The sequence below is a fragment of the Plecotus auritus genome (genome assembly GCF_963455305.1).
Source record: "Plecotus auritus genome assembly, chromosome: 6".
Classification (NCBI taxonomy): Eukaryota; Metazoa; Chordata; class Mammalia; order Chiroptera; family Vespertilionidae; genus Plecotus; species Plecotus auritus.
Genome location: NC_137773.1, coordinates 44,745,395 through 44,765,365, shown reverse-complemented (window position 1 = coordinate 44,765,365; position 19,971 = coordinate 44,745,395). Strand labels below are relative to the sequence as shown.

Here is a 19,971-nt window from a genome sequence, read left to right as displayed (position 1 = left end):
CTCTCCCTCCTTTTATCAGCAATGATGTCATTTTTAAAAATTAAATGTATTGGGGTGATATTGGTTAATAAGATTATATAGGCTTCAAGTGTAGATTTCTATGATACATCATCTGTATATTGTATTATGTGCCTACTACCCAAAGTCCCATCTTCTGTCACCATATATTTGACCCTCTTTACCCTTCAATACTCTCATCCATCTTCCCTCTGATAACCACCATACTGTTTTCTGAATTTTTGTTTTTCTTGTTTGTCCATTTGCTTTCAGTTTTATATCCTACATGTAAGTGAAATCATATGGTTCATAACTTTTTCTGTTTGATTTATCTTGCTTAGTATGAGAAAGGCAATGATGTCTTCATAAAACAATGACTCGTTTATCCTTTATATTTTTACTTTAAAAATATTTGTTTTTGCACAAAGAAAAATATTTTATAATATGCAGCCAAATGCTTACAGTAGTTAACTTTAAGATGTAGTGTTACTGCTAATTTAAGTTTTCTTCATATGATTATTCCATTTTCTATTTTCTCTGAGATTGTATTTTTAATGAACAGTTACCAAAAAATACATTTTTCTTACCAAAAAGTTAATTTTACTTATACACTGAGTGGCCAGATTATTATGATCTCTGAACGCATAATAATCTGGCCACTCAGTGTATATCCTATATAATAAAAGGCTAATATGCAAATTGTCCCTTCACCAGGAGTTCAACCATTAGGCAGGCCGGCCAACCACCCATGTCCCCTCCCCCTGGCCAGGCTGGCTGGACCCCACCCATGCAGGAATTCATGCACCGGGCCTCTACTATATATATATCCTATGTAATAAAAGAGTAATATGCAAATAAACAATCACTCCCCTATACCCACCAGCCACGCCCACCAGCCAATAAGGACCGAGCATGCAAATTAACCCAACCAAGATGGCAGTTAATTTGAATATCCAGGAGTAGAGTGAAGACTGAAGACAGTGTAGAAGGAAGCCAAGTGTTGCAGAAGGGAGCGAAGTTGCAAAGAAGCAAGCAAGTGGGACTGCAGAGAAGGGAGGGAAGCAGGCAGGGTGTGGGAGAAGGGAGGGAAGCAGACTGCTGCAGAAAGCCCTATTGCAGGAATCTTCCTGCAACGGGCCTCTAGTGTGTGTGTGTGTGTGTCTGTGTGTGTGTGTGTGTGTGTGTGTGTATATCTCCTATCTAATAAAAGAGAAACATGCAAATTGACCGTACCTTTGCTACGCCCACAAGCCACACCCACCGGCCAATCAGGAGCAAGTATGAAAATTAACCCAAACAAGATGGCGGTTAATTTGCATATCCAGATGCAGAGCAAAGACTGAAGACAGCGTAGAAGGAAGCCAAGCTCTGCAGAAGGGAGCGAAGCTGCGGAGAAGCAAGCAAGCGGGGCGGGGGAGAAGGGAGGGAAGCAGGCGGGACGGTGGAGAAGGGAGGGAAGCAGGTGGGACGGTGGAGAAGGGAGGGAAGCAGACCACCGCAGGAAGTCCTATTGCAGGAATCTTCCTGCAACGGGCCTCTAGTGTGTGTGTGTGTGTGTGTGTGTGTGTGTGTGTGTGTGTGTGTGTGTTTATATATATAATATATATATATATATATACACACACACACACACACACACACACACACTGAGTGGCCAGATTATTATGTGTTCAGAGATCATAATAATCTGCCCACTCAGTGTATAGTGCTATCAAGTTCATTCTTTAAAATATCTTCTATAATATAAATATTTGAAATGTATTTATTCTGGTTATGTGCTTTCTCTACATTTCCATATTAATAAGATTAAAAATATCAAGTATACTAGAGGCCCGGTGTATGACATTCATGCACTGGGAGGGGGAGGACCCTCAGCCCGGCCTGCGCCCTCTCGCAGTCTGGGAGCCCTTGCTCCTTACTGCCTGCCTGCTCGCCACTCCTTAGCACTGCCGCAGAGGTGGGAGAGGCTCCCGCCACCACCTCTGCGCTCACCAGCCATGAGCTTGGCTTCTGGCTGAGTGGTTCTCCCCCTGTGGGAGCGTACTGCATTGAGCGTCTGACCCCTGTGTGCATCATAGCGACTGGTCATTCTGCCTTTCGGTCGATTTGCATATTAGCCTTTTATTATATAGGATTGGAGAACCAAGATGGTGGTGTAAACTCAAGTATTTGCCACCTTCCACAATCACATCAAAATTACAATTAAAATACAGAACAACCATCATTCAGAACCTCCTGAAATCTGACTGAATGGAAGTCCTACAACTAGAGAAGTAAAGAAGAGAAAACATTATATTTTACTTCTCTAAGTAAAGAAAGGAGGGGCAGAGTCATAGAACAGGTTTGTCTGACAACCACCTGTGGCATTTATTTTTAAATGGGAGGAAATCTTGAAGGCCTCACATGAGATGCAGGGAATCCCAGCTCCACACAGAACCCCAGCCCAGACTTCTCTTCCTGAAACTTCAGGCTGTAAAACCAGTGGGGATTATGGCTGAGTGACATGGAGGCTGCTGGAGACCCACATGTTCGTCTTGAAGGGCCCACACACAAACTTTCATGGTCCAGCTTCCTCTGAGCTCCAGTGCTGGGCAGAAGCTTTGGGGAAATTCAGGAACATAGGGGGAGGAACTGGACTGTCAGATATCAAGGCAGGAACTCGGGGGGTGGCTTTCTCACAGCCTAGGGTGCTCACAGGGTTCATGGTTCCTGTGCTGGTGCCTCCCCTATGGCAGAGTGGACTGGCATCCATATCTGAGTTTCCATCATCATGGCCCACACTGTTTTCTCTGCCCTGATGATTCCCTGAGATCCTGCCCCATCCAATTTGCAGCCCCACCCAAGCTGTTTGCAGCTACTTTTCTATATGAATGGCCTGTTCTGGCTCAGGCTTCAGACTTTGCTAAAATCTCTAAGACAAGCAGCAACTGGAGTCAGCCTGTCACAAACCTATCAATAAAGGGCCCAAGACCCAGCACTAGCACCAGCCTGCCTTGCTTCACAACTGGGTCTCGCCTAGGCACTTCCTAGCCCAATACAAGTAGCAGCAATCTGTAGATCTCTCTGTAGCTCCTGCTGGGAGGCCCCAGAGCCAGTGTGCACAGTAGACAGCTTCAGACCACACCAGATTACAATTCTTCACATCGACAAATGACACACTCAAGGGGAAGACTCAGAGAGCACCAAAGTCCCACTGAAGCAAGTCCTGCTCCACAGGGTTGTCTCATGCACAGCAGTTCTTCCACTGTAGTCGCAGCTGGTCCTCACAGCCAATTGGCCTGTAGGTCAATTCCTCCCAGTGATGCCAACAACAATCAAGGCTCAACTACAAGACTGTGCACAAAACCCACACAGGGGCACACCTTGAGTGCCCAGCTAAGGTGTCTGGGGAGGCTGAGCCACTGGGCCCTATAGGACATCTATTACACAAGGCCACCCTATCAATTCCAGGAGACATAACAGCTCTACCTAATACATAGAAATAAACAGGGAAGCAGCCAATATGAGGAGACAAAGAAACATGTTACAAATGAAAGAAATGGAAGCAAGCAATCTACTGGATACAGAGTTCAAAATAATAGTTATAAGGTTACTCAAGGATCTTAATAAGAGCTTCACAGGACTTAGTGAGCCTTTCAAGGATCTTAGTGAGAATTTCAAAGACATGAAAAAGGACCAGTCAGAAATTAAGCATACACTAGCTGAAATAAAGAATAATTTATAGGGTTTTTTACCAGCAGAGGATTCGGAGAATCAAATCAATGATTTGGAATATAAGGAAGCAAAAAAAAAAAAAAAAAAAAAAAAAAATACCCAACCATAAGAGCAAGAAGAAAAAAGAATCCAAAAGTATGAAGATAGTGTAAGGAGCCTCTGGGATAACTTCAAACTTACCAACATTTGCATTATGGGGGTGCCAGAAGAAGAGAAAGAGCAAGATAGTGAAAACCTATTTGAAGAAATAATAATAGGAAACTTCCCTTACCTGGTGAGAGAAATAGACTTACAAGTCCAGGAAACGCCGAGTCCCAAACAAGAGGAACCCAAAGAGGTCACATCAAGAAAGACACATCATAATTAAAAAGCCAAGTTTTAAAGACAAAGAGAGAGTCTTAAAAGAAGCAAAAGAATAAGGGAGCACCTATATGACTATCAGCTGATTTCTCAACAGAAACTTTGCAGGCCAGATGGTGTGGCAAGAAATACTCAAAGTGATGAATAGCAAGGACCTACAACCAAGATTACTCTACCCAGCAAAGTGATAATCTAGAATTAAAAATCAGATAAAGAGCTTCACAGACAAGAAAAAGCTAAAGGAGGAGTTCATTGCACCAAACCAGTATTATATGAAATGTTGAAGGGTATTCTTTAAGGAGAGGAAAATGAAGAAGATAAAAATTATGAAAAATAAAATGGTAATAAATACATATCTATCAATAATTGAATCTAAATATCAAAATAAATGAACAAGAAATTGAATGAACAAGATAAATTGATGAATAAAACAGAGGCATGGAAATATGGAACAGACTGGTCAGTCTCAGAGGGAAGATGGGTGTGGTGAGTGGGAAGAGATTAATCAAAGATATACATATATGTATTACTGATGGACACAGACAATAAGGTGGTGAAGGCTTGGGGTAGGGCAGGAACCGGATGGAGGGGGTCAATGGGGGAATAATGGGGGACATCTGTAATACTCTCAACAATAAATATTTAAAAAATCAAAAAATCAAGTGTATTAAAAACATACATTATAAAGTAAATACATAAACTTGAATTATTCAATCCCCATAAGACACAACCATAGAAATAGTAAAACAAACCTTTGTTTTGGCTCCTGTATGATCAATTTCCTCTTCTGGGGTGTGCTCAGCATGACATTTTTGATGGCTTTCTTCTTGGTCAACCTGCATTTTATCCTGAAAAGAAAAAAAGTAATTGATAGTATTTGTAGTATCTATTTTTTTAAATAAACAGCATCTTAGAGTTCAAGTCTGTTTTGAACCATGTAAACAGTAAAATAGAAGCTTGTTTTCAATCATGAGAATAACTACAAATAACAGGTAATTAAAATGAAAAGATCTATTTGATGCTGTGAATAAATCTTGTGTGATTCACCTGTGGTAAAAACACACACATAATAAATGGAAAAATTTCAAGTCAAATTCACAAAAGGAAGCTTACAAACAAGAACAACAACAAAAAAACCCTATTAAATTTCACATGAAAAATGTCAATAAAGAACTTAATGTGGGAAAATGAAGTGAAAAAGATACAAAACTTATGTACTTCATAAATTCAATAATATTTTGAAATGTAGTAAAATACTCAAGGAAATACAGCAAAATTGTCAAAGTGGATGTCTCTGAATTATTATAACATAAAAAAAATATTTTTATGTCTAAAAGACAAACTTTCAACCAGTTAAGGCTGCCAAAATGGACTCTCTATTTGGCAAATAATACTAAGTATTAGATTTTTCTGGCTTTTAAAATCTTATCCTTGACCGTCCTTCCAAAGAGAAGAAAGCTTAGAATTCAGGAATCAGTATAATTTAGGTCTTCTAATATATCTGGAGTTAAGTACATACAGGATAATCAGAAGGCTATCTTTAATAAAAAAATAAGTTTATTTGTGCCAAAGAGAAAAACAAGTTGTAAGTGTTCTTTGTCGATAAAAGGACAATTATTTCTGTTATTTCAACTCCTCCTGCACCTTCTAACTGTACATTTTCTTCAACCCTGTGATTGAGAATAGGTGAAAAAAGTGACACTGGTGCTCTGGCTGGTGCTCAGTGGTTAGAGCATGCAGGAGGCAACCAATCAATGTGTTTCTCTGACACAGATCTCTCTCTCTCTCCCTCTCCAACCACTCTCTCTAAAAATAAATGGAGCCCTAACCAGTTTGGCTCAGTGGATAGAGCGTCGGCCTGTGGACTGAAAGGTCCCAGGTTCAATTCCTGTCAAGGGCATGTACCTTGGTTGTGGGCACATCCCTAGAAGGAGGTGTGTAGGAGGCAGCTGATCGATGTTTCTAACTCTCTATCCCTCTCCCTTCCTCTCCGTAAAAAATCAATAAAATATATTTTTAAAAAAATAATAAAAAAAATAAAAATGGAAAAAATATCCTCAGGTGAGGATTAAAAATAACAAAAATAAAGTGACAGTGGTGAGTTGATGTAATGTAGGAAGACACAATTACATTATTTACTCCATTTCTTGTAGTACTAAGAAAAGATGCTGCCAATTAAAAGGCCAAAATGCTTTATCACTTGGCATTTTTGTTTTATACTTATTCAAAGAGCCCTTCTAGTGTGTATATATTTATACATCTAAAGGCAAATTAACCAAATAAATTGGTTAAGGTAGTTCTAAAACTTGTTCACATTCAGAAGACAATGCTTCTGAAAATCATTCAATTAATTTGTTAATGTATGTATTTTCCTACATAATAATGTCCTTTGTGCCATCAAGACCATTAGCAAGTGACCTATCATTTGTTTAAAAAATTGCTCCAGTGTAGGTCTCTACTATCTCTATACAGTAGATAGTTGGGTTACATCGAAAGATCCGTTCCTATGGCGCGACGTTATGCGATTTTCACCGTAAGTTGGAACCCACCTATATAAGCACCTACGTCACTCACATGGAGCACATACACAGCAGTAATGAAGTGAAACAGTAAAAAAAATTTAAAAGATAGCAATTCCTGACCTTTACTTGTGGTAAATAAATAATAAAAAACATAAAGCACATATGTACATACATCGAAATGCCAGAATTTTTTTTTTTAATAAATAAACTAGAGGTCTGGTGCACGACATTTGTGCACGGGGGGGAGGGCCCTCAGCCCGGCCTGAACCCTCTCGCAGTCCAGGACCCCTTGCTCCTTACTGCCCACCTGCAGCGGAGGCAGGAGAAGGTTCTGCCACCACCGCTGAGCTCGCCAGCCATGAGCCCGGCTTCCAGCTGAGTAGTGCTCCCCCTGTGGGAGCACACTGACCTCCATTGAGCATCTCCCTCCTGGTGGTCAGTGTGTGTCATAGCGACCGCGCGTTCCACCGTTTGGTTGATTTGCATATTACGGTTTTATTATATAGGATGGGAGATGGCGATGTAACCACGAAATGACGTACGTCGAGTCCAACATAACCCGAGGACTGCCTGTATATAAAAGCTTAAGCGACTGATACCACCGAACAACTGCACATTGACCAGTTGCTATGACGTGCACAGACCACCAGGGGCAGTCTCTCAACACAGGAGCTGCCCCCTGGTGGTCAGTGTGCTCCTACAGCCAACCTCCCGTGCCCCCCCCCCCACCTGCCAACCTCCCGCGGGCCCTCCCCTCTGCTGGCCGGTCCCCCCAATAGGCCCTGATTGGGAGGCCAGCTGGCCAACCTCCTGGGGTCCCTCCCTCTGGCTGGCCAGCCTCCTTGGGCCCCTCCACCCCAGCTGGCCAACTTCCCTCGGCCCCTCCCCCCCGGCCAGTTGGCCCCATCGGCCCAATCAAGGGGCTGGCTGGCCAACCTCCCATGGTCCCTCCCCCTGGTGTTGCAGGGCCAGGATGAGCAGGAGCGGCAGGTTTTGGTCCAATCCCTGCAGGTCATGCTGAGGGACCCCCACCTGGGCACGAATTCATGCACCAGGCCTCCAGTACTATATATTTAATTAGAGGAATTTGAAACAGAATTTTTACATACCACATCATCTTTGCTTTCGTCCTTAAATGAAGTTTCTGTCTCCATAGGAGCATCGATGTGATCCCCTTCTATATTTTGCTTCTCAATTACTGATGCACTAGCCACACTGAATATTCCATGGATATTAATGCGAACTTTTACCTTCACTTTAGCACTATCACCATCAGACTGTGGAAAAACATTCTGAATAGTGAAGCTCCCTTAAAGAAAAAAGAGCTTTGATCAATACATGGGCCTCAGATTAACTCATTCAATTCATTCAATTCAGTAATTTGACTATCATCTTTCCAATGCTGGCAAATAATTATAAAATTATTACCAAATCTAGATTAATTACTACAGGACAGGTATTTTCCCCAGATCATTTTCATACCATAATAAATTTGGTATAAAGACTTAGAAAGAGTAAGCAACCTGTCCAAAATCAACAATGCTAGAAAAAAGGAGAGATGGAATTTTAACCAAGGACAATCTGACTCAAGGCAATATAACTTTTAAGTACGTTTTTAATGCTCTAAAACCAAAATAAAATTCAAATTTCTGAGTTTGAAAACCAAATATAAAATTACCCCTTTTTGATACAAGCTATGCAAATCATAATCATCTTGGTAATTCATAAATAAAATGACTTAAAATTTTTGGATTTTTCCTATAGCAAAATTGCTGTTATCCAGTCACTAATACCTACAGAGGTCATATAAATTTTTCAAGCACAGTTACAAAGATTATCTTTGTAGATAATCAGAGGAATTTGAATATGGACTGTATAGTAAACAGTATTATTCCAATAATAAATTTCTTGGGTATGATAATGTCTTTATGTAAGAGAATGTTCTTCTTAAGACACCTATGGCATATAATTAGTGGTGAGTTGTTGTGATATTTATGCCTTACTTTCAAACAGTTTGTCAAAAAGTGTATATATCTGTGAGGTTAGCAACTGGATCTAGGTGAATATATGGTGTTCACTAAACAGGCGGTTGCCAGCCAGTGGGGTCCGCGGACCACTGATGGTCCGAAAGGTTGGTGACTGCTGCACTAAACTATTCCTTCAATTTCTTATAGCTTTGCAATTTTTCAAAATTAAAATGGTAGAGGGATAAAACACAAATGACGAAACATTCACCATTAAGTTATTAAATCGTCATTTTGATATATAGAGATATTTATAGATCATGCAATTATTTTGAATTATTTATAACTTAAGGCAAATGTAAAAATAAATACGTAAGTACATTAAGGAATAAATTATGTAAGTAGAAAAAAAAGAAATCTACCAATGCTGCCCTGGCCAGGTGGCTCAATGGGTTGGAGCATCGTCCTGTACACCAAAAGGTTGCAGGTCGATTTGCAGTCAGGGTGTATACCTAGGTTATAGATTCAATCCCTGGTCAGGAGGCAACTGATCAATGTTTCTTTCTCCCTCTCCCTTACCCTCTCTCTAAAATCAATAAAAACATATCCTTGGGTGAGGATTAAAAAAAAAGAAATCTAATGTTTTATTTTTTAAAAATCTCAAATAATGATATCCATAGTAGAGAAAGAATACTAGGCAGAAAAAATGAGTAGTAAACAATATGGATGACCTGTGTTGTGGGATGAATTATGCTCCTCTCCCTGCCCTCCATATATTGAGTCCTACTGTCCAATACCTCAGAAGGAGACCTGATTTAAAGATAAGGTCTTCACAGAGGTTAATCAAGTTAAAATGAGGTTATCAGACTGGGCTCTAATCCAATGACTGGTATGTTTATTTGGAGACGGATATACAGAGAGAATGTCATGTGAACATGGCCACCTACAAGCCAAGGGAAGAAGCCTAGAATGGATGGATCCCTCCTTCATAGTCCTCAACTCCTTGATTTCAGACTTTTAGCATCCAGAACTGTGAGACAGAATTCTATTGTTTAAGTCACCCAGTTTGTGGTACTTTTTTTTAAAAACCCTAGCAAATGAATAACACCTTCAATAATTAATATCTCCTGATTTAAATATTGTACTTGAAATATTTATAATGTACCCTTTCTAGTCTGTCAATAAAAGCAATACATAGAGAATTTTAAAACTTAGGAATTATTCTTTCTCTCTTTTTTTGTTGTTAATCCTCACCTGAGGATATTTTTTTCCATTGATTTTAAAAGAGTGGAAGGGACGGGGGAAGGAGAGAGAAAGAGAGAGAAACATTGATGTGAGAGAGACACGGGGATTGGTTGCCTCTCACAGGCACACCCAGATAGGGGCTGGGGATCAAACTCCCAACTCAGGTAAGTGCCCTTGACTGGAATTGAACCCAAGACCCTCTGGTGCACAGGCTGACACTTTAAACAATGAACCACGATGTCCAGAGCCCTTCTCTTCTAAATGATATAAAATCATGATTTTTAAAATATTTTTTAGGAAGATTACCAACTAAAATGGATACTATAGTCTCCTATTCTCACTTTCAAATCAATCCAATGATACTCTTGCTATTTGCCACCAGTGAGCATAAGATTAAAATCACAATATATAGTAAGTCTGGCAGCACAATTTCAATTTACTGATTAGACATTTTCCATAAAAAATAATCCTTACCCAAACCTTTTAGGCCAATTACAGAACACTTTATAGATGTCAAAATAAATTAAAAATATTCAAACTTTGCTGTTATTCCAGAAATCAACTCTGAGCACTAACAAAGTACAGGTTTAGAAAAAGGTATGGAATATCTTTCTTTTAAAATCCAGTGCTGGCTTAGCTTAACTATCAACTTATTTGTTTCCTTAATTCAAATATTAACGTATTATTTACAAAAATAAAAAATTCATGAAAACTTTCTCTTACCAATTCTTGGATCAGGATAAGGCACTTCATGTAAATTAGTATAAAACGCTTCTAGCTCAAATGGCTCTTTCTTGTGGAAAGTAATGACCTTTGAGAATGGAGCAGGATGGTTCTTACAGAATACTTCACATTCCCTAACACGGAGTGAGAAAACACGCAGTTTAAAACAAATAGAAAGTTGCCTATGAAAATAATTAGAGAATACACCTCATTTTTAATTCATAAGTAGCAATTATAAAGGCCTCTTTCCATGCACAAAGTATAGAAAAATAAATTGTTTGTACTATTAACCTGGATTTTGACTGGCTATGGCTCAAAGATTTTAGAATGTCTGTCATCATAATAGTGCCACTAAAAAAAAAAAGTTCCTGAGAATAGGTATATGTTAAGGCTAATACCGAGAGATTGTTTTGTTGTTGTTGTTTGTTTTTTGCTTACATCTGAGGACCAAATCCTACCCATTAGTTTCCAAAATACTTGTCATATGGAACTTTTTTTATTCTAGCTTCTTTAAAAAGGAACTTTTATTTGAAAAAAATTTCAAACTCACAGAATTGTACAAGAATAAACACAGGACAAGTAACAGCTATATATATATATTTTTTACCTATATTTGCTACTATTAACATTTTAACCCCATTTGTTTCATAATTGGAGTGTACACACACTGTCAATGTATGTGTATATTTTTTTCTGAAACAATTGAGGCTATTACATACATTTATGGCCATTTACCTTAAATGCTTCAATGTGTATTTTTTAATAGGGATATTCTCTAACATGGGAACAGTACAACTGTCAACTTTATAAATTTACATTGATACTTTAATGTATAATTCATATTTCAATTTTTTAAATTGATGTAATAATGTCATTTGTAATATTTTCTTCTCTCCAGTACGGGCAATTTAAAAACCTACAAAGCAATTCCTATTCATTAAGTAGTGTAACGGTTTTATAACTGTTGTTTACAGTGTCCCAGAAACACATTCTTTTTTTAAAAATATATTTTTATTGATTTCAGAGAGGAAGGAAGAGGGAGAGAGAGACAGAAACATCAATGATGAGAGAGAGTCATTGATTGGCTGCCTCCTGCACGATCCCACTGGGGATCGAGCCCACAACCCAGGCACGCGCCCTTGACTGGAATCAAACCCAGGACCCTTCAGTCCACAGGCCGATGCTCCATCCACTGAGCCAAACTGGGTAGGGCCAGAAACACATTCTTCTATACATAGCATCATCCTATTAAGTAGGCAAGGTTTAAAATTTTCACATTCATGGACCATTTCTCTATCCCAGTATTCAAGAACCCACTACCTTCTATTTTCTTATTGCAGTCACTAAGATACATTTACTTTAAAATTTAACTTTGCATATATTTTCTTTTTTTAAATATATTTTATTGATATTTTACAGAGAGGAAGGGAGAGGGATAGAGAGTTAGAAACATCGATGAGAGAGAAACATCGATCAGCTGCCTCCTGCACACCTCCCACTGGGGATGTGCCCGCAACCAAGGTACATGCCCTTGACCGGAATCGAACCCGGGACCCTTCAGTCCGCAGGCCGACGCTCTATCCACTGAGCCAAACCGGTTTTGGCATGCATATATTTTCTTTCTTTTAAATCTTTATTGTTGAGAGTATTACAGATATACCCCTTTATTTCCCCATTGCCCTCCCCCACCTGGTTCCAGCCCCGAGCCAAGTCTTCAACACCCTATTGTCTGTGTCCATAGGTAATGCATATATATATACACACACACACACACACACACACACACACACACACACACACACACAAACTAGAGGCCCGGTGCACGAAATTCGTGCACGGAGGGGGTGTGTATCCCTCAGCCAAGCCTGCACATTCACCAATCTGGGACATCCCTCTTACAATCCAGGACTGCTGGCTCCCAACCACTTGCCTGCCTGCCTGCCTGTCTAATTGCCCCTAATCGCTTCTGCCTGCCAGCCTGATCACCCCCTAACCACTCCCCTGCCAGCCTGATCGATGCCTAACTACTCCCCTGCCAGCCTGATTACCCCTAACTGCCCTCCTCTGCTGGCCTGATTGCCCCTAACTGCCCTCCCCTGCCAGCCTGGTCACCCCTAACTGCCCTCCCCTGCAGGCCTGGTCCCCCCAACTGCCCTCCCCTGCAGGCCTGGTACCACCCAACTGCCCCCCCTGCAGGCCTGGGTTCCCCCCAACTGTCCTCCCCTGCAGGACCGGTCACCCCTAACTGCCCTCCCCTGCAGGCCTGGTCCCCCCAACTGCCCTCCCCTGCAGGCCTGGTACCACCCAACTGCCCCCCCTGCAGGCCTGGGTTCCCCCCAACTGTCCTCCCCTGCAGGACCGGTCACCCCTAACTGCCCTCCCCTGCAGGCCTGATCACCCCTACTGTCCTCCCCTGCAGGCACTGTCATCCCTAACTGTCCTCCCCTGCTGGCCTGATCGCCCACAACTGCCCTCCCCTGCCAGCCATCTCGTGGCGGCCATCTTGTGTCCACACGGGGGTGGCCATCTTTGACCACATGGGGGCGGCCATCTTGTGTGTTGGAGTGATGGTCAATTTGCATATTACCTCTTTATTACTATTCACCCTTTCTCTATGATAGAAGTGTCAACCAAATTCACGATTGACAATGACAGATCAAAACATATTAAAAAGTAACTTACCCAGACCCAGTTCCATCTTCAAAAGAGGTCTTCCATTGCAATGTGATTGAGTAGGGAACAATGTCCGTTATGGAAAACTCACGCACTTTAAATGCTGGTGAGAGAATCGCACACTGCCAATAAAATGTACATCATATTTAAATCAACAAACACAAAGCACACACTAGATCACCCTTGATTAAACTGCTTAATAAAGTCCTTGCAATAAAATTGTTACATTTTAAAATTACTGCTTAATGGTAAAACTAGTTAAAATTTAAAAGTGTTGCCCAGCTGGTGTGATTCAGTGGCTAAGTGTTTGACCTATGAATTAGGAGATCACAGTTCGATTTCCAGTCATGGAACTTGCCTGGGTTGCAGGACCAATCCAGTAGGGCATGCAGGAGGCAACTGTTCCATGATTTTCTCCCTCTCTCTTCCTCTCTGAAATCAATAAAAATATATATATATATATTGCCCTAACCGGTTTGGCTCAGTGGATAGAGCATCAGCCTGCGGACTCAAGGGTCCCAGGTTCGATTCTGGTCAAGGGCATGTACCTTGGTTGCGGGCACATCCCCAGTAGGGAGTGTGCAAGAGGCAGCTGAATTGATGTTTCTCTCTTATCGATGTTTCTAACCCTCTATCCCTCTCCTTTCCTCTCTGTAAAAATTCAGTAAAATATATTTAAAAAAAATATATATATATATAATAAAAGTGTCAGAGTATTTTTTCTGTGATCTTACAAAAATTAATACAAAAATATTTTAAAACCCCAAAAAAGAATTTTTAATGGGATTATATGGATTCATAAAATAAATGTTATAGAGTTATAGACATACTGTTTTATGATAGTGTAAAATTATAAATAGCTTGGCTGGTGTGGCTCAGATGTTGAGTATCGACCTCTGAACCAGGAGGTCATGGTACAGTTCTGGTCAGGACACATACCCAGGTTGCAGGCTTTATTTCTGGTAAAGGGCCTGCAAGAGGCAACCAATCAATGATTCTCTGTTATCACTGATGTTTCTATTTCTCTCTCCATCTCCCTTCTTTTCTGAAATCAATAAAAATATACTTAACAAAAATGAAAATTAGGGAAGACATAAGACTTACTTTTCAGGAATAATTTCAATTTACTTTTAGCCTATTGACAAGTGGTTAGACCAGATAATATTTAAACTCCTTTTAGGTCAGTCACCATATTTCTGGAAAAATATACATTCCAAAATAAAACTAATATTAATCATACCTGTAATGCACATCCTCTTGCAACAGCTTCATCAGCATTTAATGTGGTACTTATGTCTTTAAGAAAGAATTTAGTGATTTGTTCCTTTACTGCAGGAATTCGAGTTGCTCCTCCTACAATTTCTATACTACTTATGTCTTCACGCTGTAAGTCTGGAAAGCAAAATGTTTTTAATTGAGAAAAATAACGTATTCTTTGTAACAATGTAAAAAGTAGACCTTGGAAAGTACTTTATTAAAAAGTGAATATTTCATTTGCTCAAAACAAAAATAAAAAGAAAGAAGATGGGCAAATAAAAGGCGAAGTTTAATAAATACTATCTATGTGTCAGGCACTGCACTTGGTGACTGAGTGGCAATAAGAACAAGCACCTCATGGGCTTTATTTATTTACTTATTTTTAATATATTTTTACTGATTTCAGAGAGGAAGGGAGAGAGAGATAGAAATATCAATGACTGAGTGGCTGCCTCCTTCATGCCCCCTACTGGGGATCGAGCCCACAACGCGGCATGTGCCCTTGACCAGAATCGAACCTGAGACCCTTCAGTCCGCAGGCCGATGCTCTATCCACTGAGCCAAACCAGCTAGGGCCTCATGGGCTTTAAAGGGACTCTCCAGAGTCCTTCAATGTTTTATCTTTCACCTCCCGAATCCACACAGAAAGGAATTTTTTTCCAGGACAAAATACACTTCTTTCCTTGGGAACAGTTTTCATTAGAATTTTTTCCCACAGAAGGTACTTTTAATTATTACTAAAAACTTTAACAAGCAAGCAAGCATATCCCCATTTCTGCTTTTTAAAAAAATTAATCCTCACCTGAGGGTATTTTTCTATTGATGTTTAGAGAGAGTAGAAGGAAGGGAGGAGAGGTAGAGAGAAAGGGAAACATTGATGTGAGAGACACATAGCTTACTTGCCTCCTTCATGTGCCCCGACCAGAACTGGGGAGACCAGAACTGAGGATTGAGTCTGCAACTGAGTTACGTGCCCTTGACCGGAATCAGACCCTTCAATCTACAGACCAATGATCTAACCACTGAGCAAAACCAGCTAGGGACCCATTTCTACTTTACTTTCATCTTAGAAATCTTCTAAACACCTCAGTTTTTACTAGCATTAGTTTTATGATATAAACAATAAAATGAACCAGGATAAGTTCTCAAGAACCCAGATTTCTACTACCTTATTTTTATGAATAAAGAGTCATAATCTCCTCCTCTAAAATGAGGAATACAAATCTTCAAAAAAAAAAGATGAAGGTTTATTGTTTTACCATTTCCAACACCAGAGATTTTCAACCGTTTTCCTCTCATAGCACATATAAACTAATTACTAAAATTTTGTGGCACACCAAAATTAGATTTTTTGCAGATCTCACAAAAAATAGGTATAATTTTGATTCATTCACAGTGGATGGTTATTGTTGTGCTGGCTGTTGTCATTTTTTTATTTGATAATCTAAGGGAAATAAATGTCATTGTCCCTGATTAAATAGTCAGATATTATATGTTTTAAAAATTCTTGCAGCACACTGGCTGAAAATCACGTGGATAACACCATGCTACAGTTTCCATGGTTAGTCCAATAATCTCCACTTACTAGCTTGTTCCAGTACTGCTTTTAATGGTGGTTCAACTCTGGCAAAGAGGGAAACACATAATTGTTCAAATTGAGCCCTGTGGAAAAATGAAATGAAATTCACTATTTTGAAACCTAAAAATCAAACATACCTTCTAAAATAACAGAATCTAAACATTATAAAATAAGCAAACACTTTCCCAACTGAAAACATACATGGTACCTGTTCATTTTACTAGAAACATCAAGATCATTCATGAAACACTCGATGTTCAGTGGAAGATCTGACGCATTTGCACTCATTAGCTTCTTTAGTTTTTCACATTCCTGATATAAACGCAACAAGGCTCGAGCATTTTCTTTCACATTTATCTTATACTTGGTCTTGAACTCATCACAGAAGTAGTCTACTAAAGCCTCATCAAAGTTCCTGCCACCCAAATACGGATCAAAGGTAGTAGCCAAGACCTGTTTAATTGAAAAACCAGAACGGAATTTTCAGAAATATAGATGTTTTCAAACAAAGAAAAATACCCTTTAAAATTAAAATAAAATCAAACACAAAAAACTTGTCAAAAACCACTGGGGTACCAAATTTGAAGTCACTTATATCAATTATATTTGGCCAGAATATGTACTCACTCTGAATTATCTGCTTTAGGTTACAGATCAACATATCATAATTTAAGAATAACTCTAGCCCGGCCAGTGTGGCTCAGTGGATGAGCAATGACCTATGAACCAGGAGGTCATGGTTCGATTCCTGGTCAGGGCACATGCTCGGGTTGTGGGCTCAAATCCCAGTATAGGATGTGCAGGTGGCAGCCAATCAATGATTCTCTCTCATCATTAATGTTTCTATCTCTCTCTCCCTCTCCCTTCCTCTCTGAAATCAATAAAACTATATTTAAAAAAAATAACTCTAATTCTGAAATAATTGAGTTACAACAACTATAACTTTATCATTACACACCTTTTTATTCTATAACAGCACTGAACAGGTAGCCCAAAAACTAAGTTTAACAGAACAAAGAAATAGTCATAAATATATAACCAAAAATAAAGTAGCCAAGAAAAGCTGATCCAAAGATTAAACCTAAAATACTATAATTGGTCAATTTATAGTTCAGGGAGTAGAACTTCAATTATTTTTAAAAAACGAGTCTATTTTTATAAAAATACAGAAAAACAAAAGAATACATGAGAACAAAAAAGAACACCGAGAAGTATGAAGAAGAATGACAAGGATTTGACATGGTAAGCATGCTGAGCAATAAGCCCCAGCTAGCAATCAGGTGGAACAGGAATAGACAAGTCACAGAACTTCAACTCTAGAGCTCTTAAAGTCATAGGACCAAGATGTGTAGTCTCTCTCCCCACAGTAGAGGGCAAAAATGCCTACTTACAAAGTGACTACTAAAACATAGAATCCCACTATTTGTATTTTTTGGCAGCTTTTTTTCCCTCACAAGGATGGGTGGTGGAATAGTGGTAAACATGACAGTAGGAAGTGGGCATAATCTGACTGGGATGTTCTCCCACAGACTAACACAGGGAATCCATGCACAGACTTCTCACATGGTCCAGTATCATGCAAAATTAAATGCAAAATTGTATTAGTATGTGACTTGTACAAATGTACATCCTTCTGGAGAGAATAGCTTTTATCAAACTTTCAAAGGGTTCTATGATCACTACTCTAAGGTTTTTACAAAAAGGAAAGAAAATTTTCATTTACTTTTCCTTAAGTGAAAACTCAAGAGTAACTACCAAGAAAGAAACCGTTTACAGAAAACTACCCTACATTCAGTGTGAGTCATCTCCATCTAATTTTCTGATTACAAGGATGATGTTATAGTCATATAAACTACTAGTGGCCCGGTGCACGAATTTGTGCACATTGAAAGGAAATTAATTAGAAGAAATATTTTAATATCGCTATTCACCCTTTCTCTATGATAGAAGTGTCAACCAAATTCACGATTGACAATGACAGATCAAAACACGCATGCGTATGGTGCCAGTGAGAGCTTTATATATCTATACTAATAAAAGCCTAGGTGGCCCTCGTGCCCTCATGTCATCACAAGATGGCCACCCCACACATCGTCACCAGGTGGCTGCCACAAGATGGCTGGCAGGGAAGGGCAGTTGTGGAAGATCAGGCCAGCAGGGGAGGGCAGTTGGGGGCGAACAGGCAACCAGGGGAGGGCAGTTGAGGCGATCAGGCTGTCAGGGGAGGGCAGTTGGGGGGCGACCAAGCTGGCAGGGGAGGGCAGTTGGGGGGGACCAGACCTGCAGGGGAGGGCAGTTGGGGGGGACCAGACCTGCAGGGAAGGGCAGTTGGGGGCGACCAGGTCGGCAGGGGAGGGCAGTTGGAGGCCATTGGGCCGGCAGGGGAGGGCAGTTGGGGGTGATCAGGCAGGCAGGGAAGGGCAGTTGGGGGCGATCGGGCCGGCAGGGTAGCAGTTAGGCGTCAATCAGGCTGGCAGGGGAGTGGTTAGGGGGCGATCAGGCTGGCAGGCAGAGGCTGTTAGGGGCAATCAGGCAGGCAGGCAGGTGAGCAGTTAGGAGCCAGATTGCAAGAGGGATGTCCAACTGCTGGTGTGGACCCAATCCCTATGGGGTCCCAGATTGGAGAGGGTGCAGGCTGGGCTGAGGGAACCCCCCCAACCCCCATGCACGGATCTTGTGTACCAGGCCTCTAGTATATTGATAAACTTGCTTAATTAGACCTGCTTTCTGATTTAGCTAAACTTTTTCCAGCCCAGTGAAGCACCCCAACTTCTCTTTCAGGCAATTGTCAGTAACACAGCAGTAAATATCAACACGAAGCAGATTATTATTGTAGATCACACAGGGAGAACAAAGGGTAAATAAAATATTTAACTGCAGCAGTGTTTGACTATATTTACAGAGAAATATATTATCTCCACTATATTCTGTGCAGTGAGAAAACCTGAAGTCATTTTCAAGTCCCACCATTTCTTACTTCTTTTCAGTTGGGTTAAGTTTCTAAGCTTTCTAAATCTCCGTTTTCCGGCTAATGAAAAGAAAATAGGATTCCACCGAGTCTCCTGTCTACCTACTCCAGGACTTCTCTGAGGATCAAATGAGATGAGGCACAGGAAAATGCTTCACAGACATTTGGTTACAGTGTGAAATGTTTCCACCTGGCTATGAAGCAAGTTGTGTTCCTGGGCTGAAGAAACTGCAAGGAGGCTAGTCACTGCTAGGGAGAGGAAGCCGGGCATTGCTATGTGATGTCATTACCTGGTGCCCACAGCCACCATTTCCAGGCTGGGCTGGGCTGTGGGCCACATTTTGCGCTATGGGGTCTCAGCAGCAGCGTTGGCTGCGATTTGGTGGGCTGTCACTCGGGGTGGTGGCGGGGCCTGTGTCCCACTTGGGAGAAGCCGAGTGTTGCTTTGTGGGTGCGAGGTCTGTGGTGCCATTTCTCTGTAAATGGCCAGTGCGCGTCACAGTAGCTCCTCCGTTGAGCATCTGTCCCCTGGTGGTCAGTGTGTGTCATAGCGACTGGTCGGACAGTCAGACACTTAGCATATTAGCTTTTTATATATATAGGTAAGATAAAAGGCTCTAAAAGTTGTTGGGTAACCCAAAGCATTTCATCTTCTAGTTAATTCTATACACGTACATAATGGAGAGAATGTGTAAGTCTGGATAGGATAACCAATGTAAAAATAAATATAAAACCAAATACAGACTATAAGAAAATAAGCACATACAAGTAAATAATGCCACATTGTAGAAAATTTTGATTAGGATTCCTGGATACAAAGGTTTCTAAAAACAATGAAATCATTTTTAAAAATGTTTCCTTATGTATATTTATAGATAAATATGTAAGATTATCTGATAGCTAATGTAATACCTCAACAGTAATACAAATAGCTAATGAATATTACAGTATCTACTATGCGGCATTCCA

At 40.3% G+C, this 19,971-nt stretch overlaps 1 protein-coding gene across 1 annotated transcript in view; it reads right to left on the bottom strand.

Moving 5' to 3' along the window:
- The window catches only part of HSPA4L (heat shock protein family A (Hsp70) member 4 like), a 59,366-nt gene that overhangs the window by 22,170 nt on the left and 17,225 nt on the right, over nt 1–19,971 (bottom strand). Inside the window, exons 8-14 of the mRNA XM_080672109.1 lie at nt 16,243–16,487; nt 16,041–16,117; nt 14,439–14,590; nt 13,208–13,320; nt 10,526–10,659; nt 7,703–7,902; nt 4,824–4,919 (exon numbers count right to left, since the gene is read on the bottom strand). Of these exons, the coding sequence (XP_080528235.1) occupies nt 4,824–4,919; nt 7,703–7,902; nt 10,526–10,659; nt 13,208–13,320; nt 14,439–14,590; nt 16,041–16,117; nt 16,243–16,487 (1,017 nt within the window). The remainder of the gene's footprint in view (nt 1–4,823; nt 4,920–7,702; nt 7,903–10,525; nt 10,660–13,207; nt 13,321–14,438; nt 14,591–16,040; nt 16,118–16,242; nt 16,488–19,971) is intronic.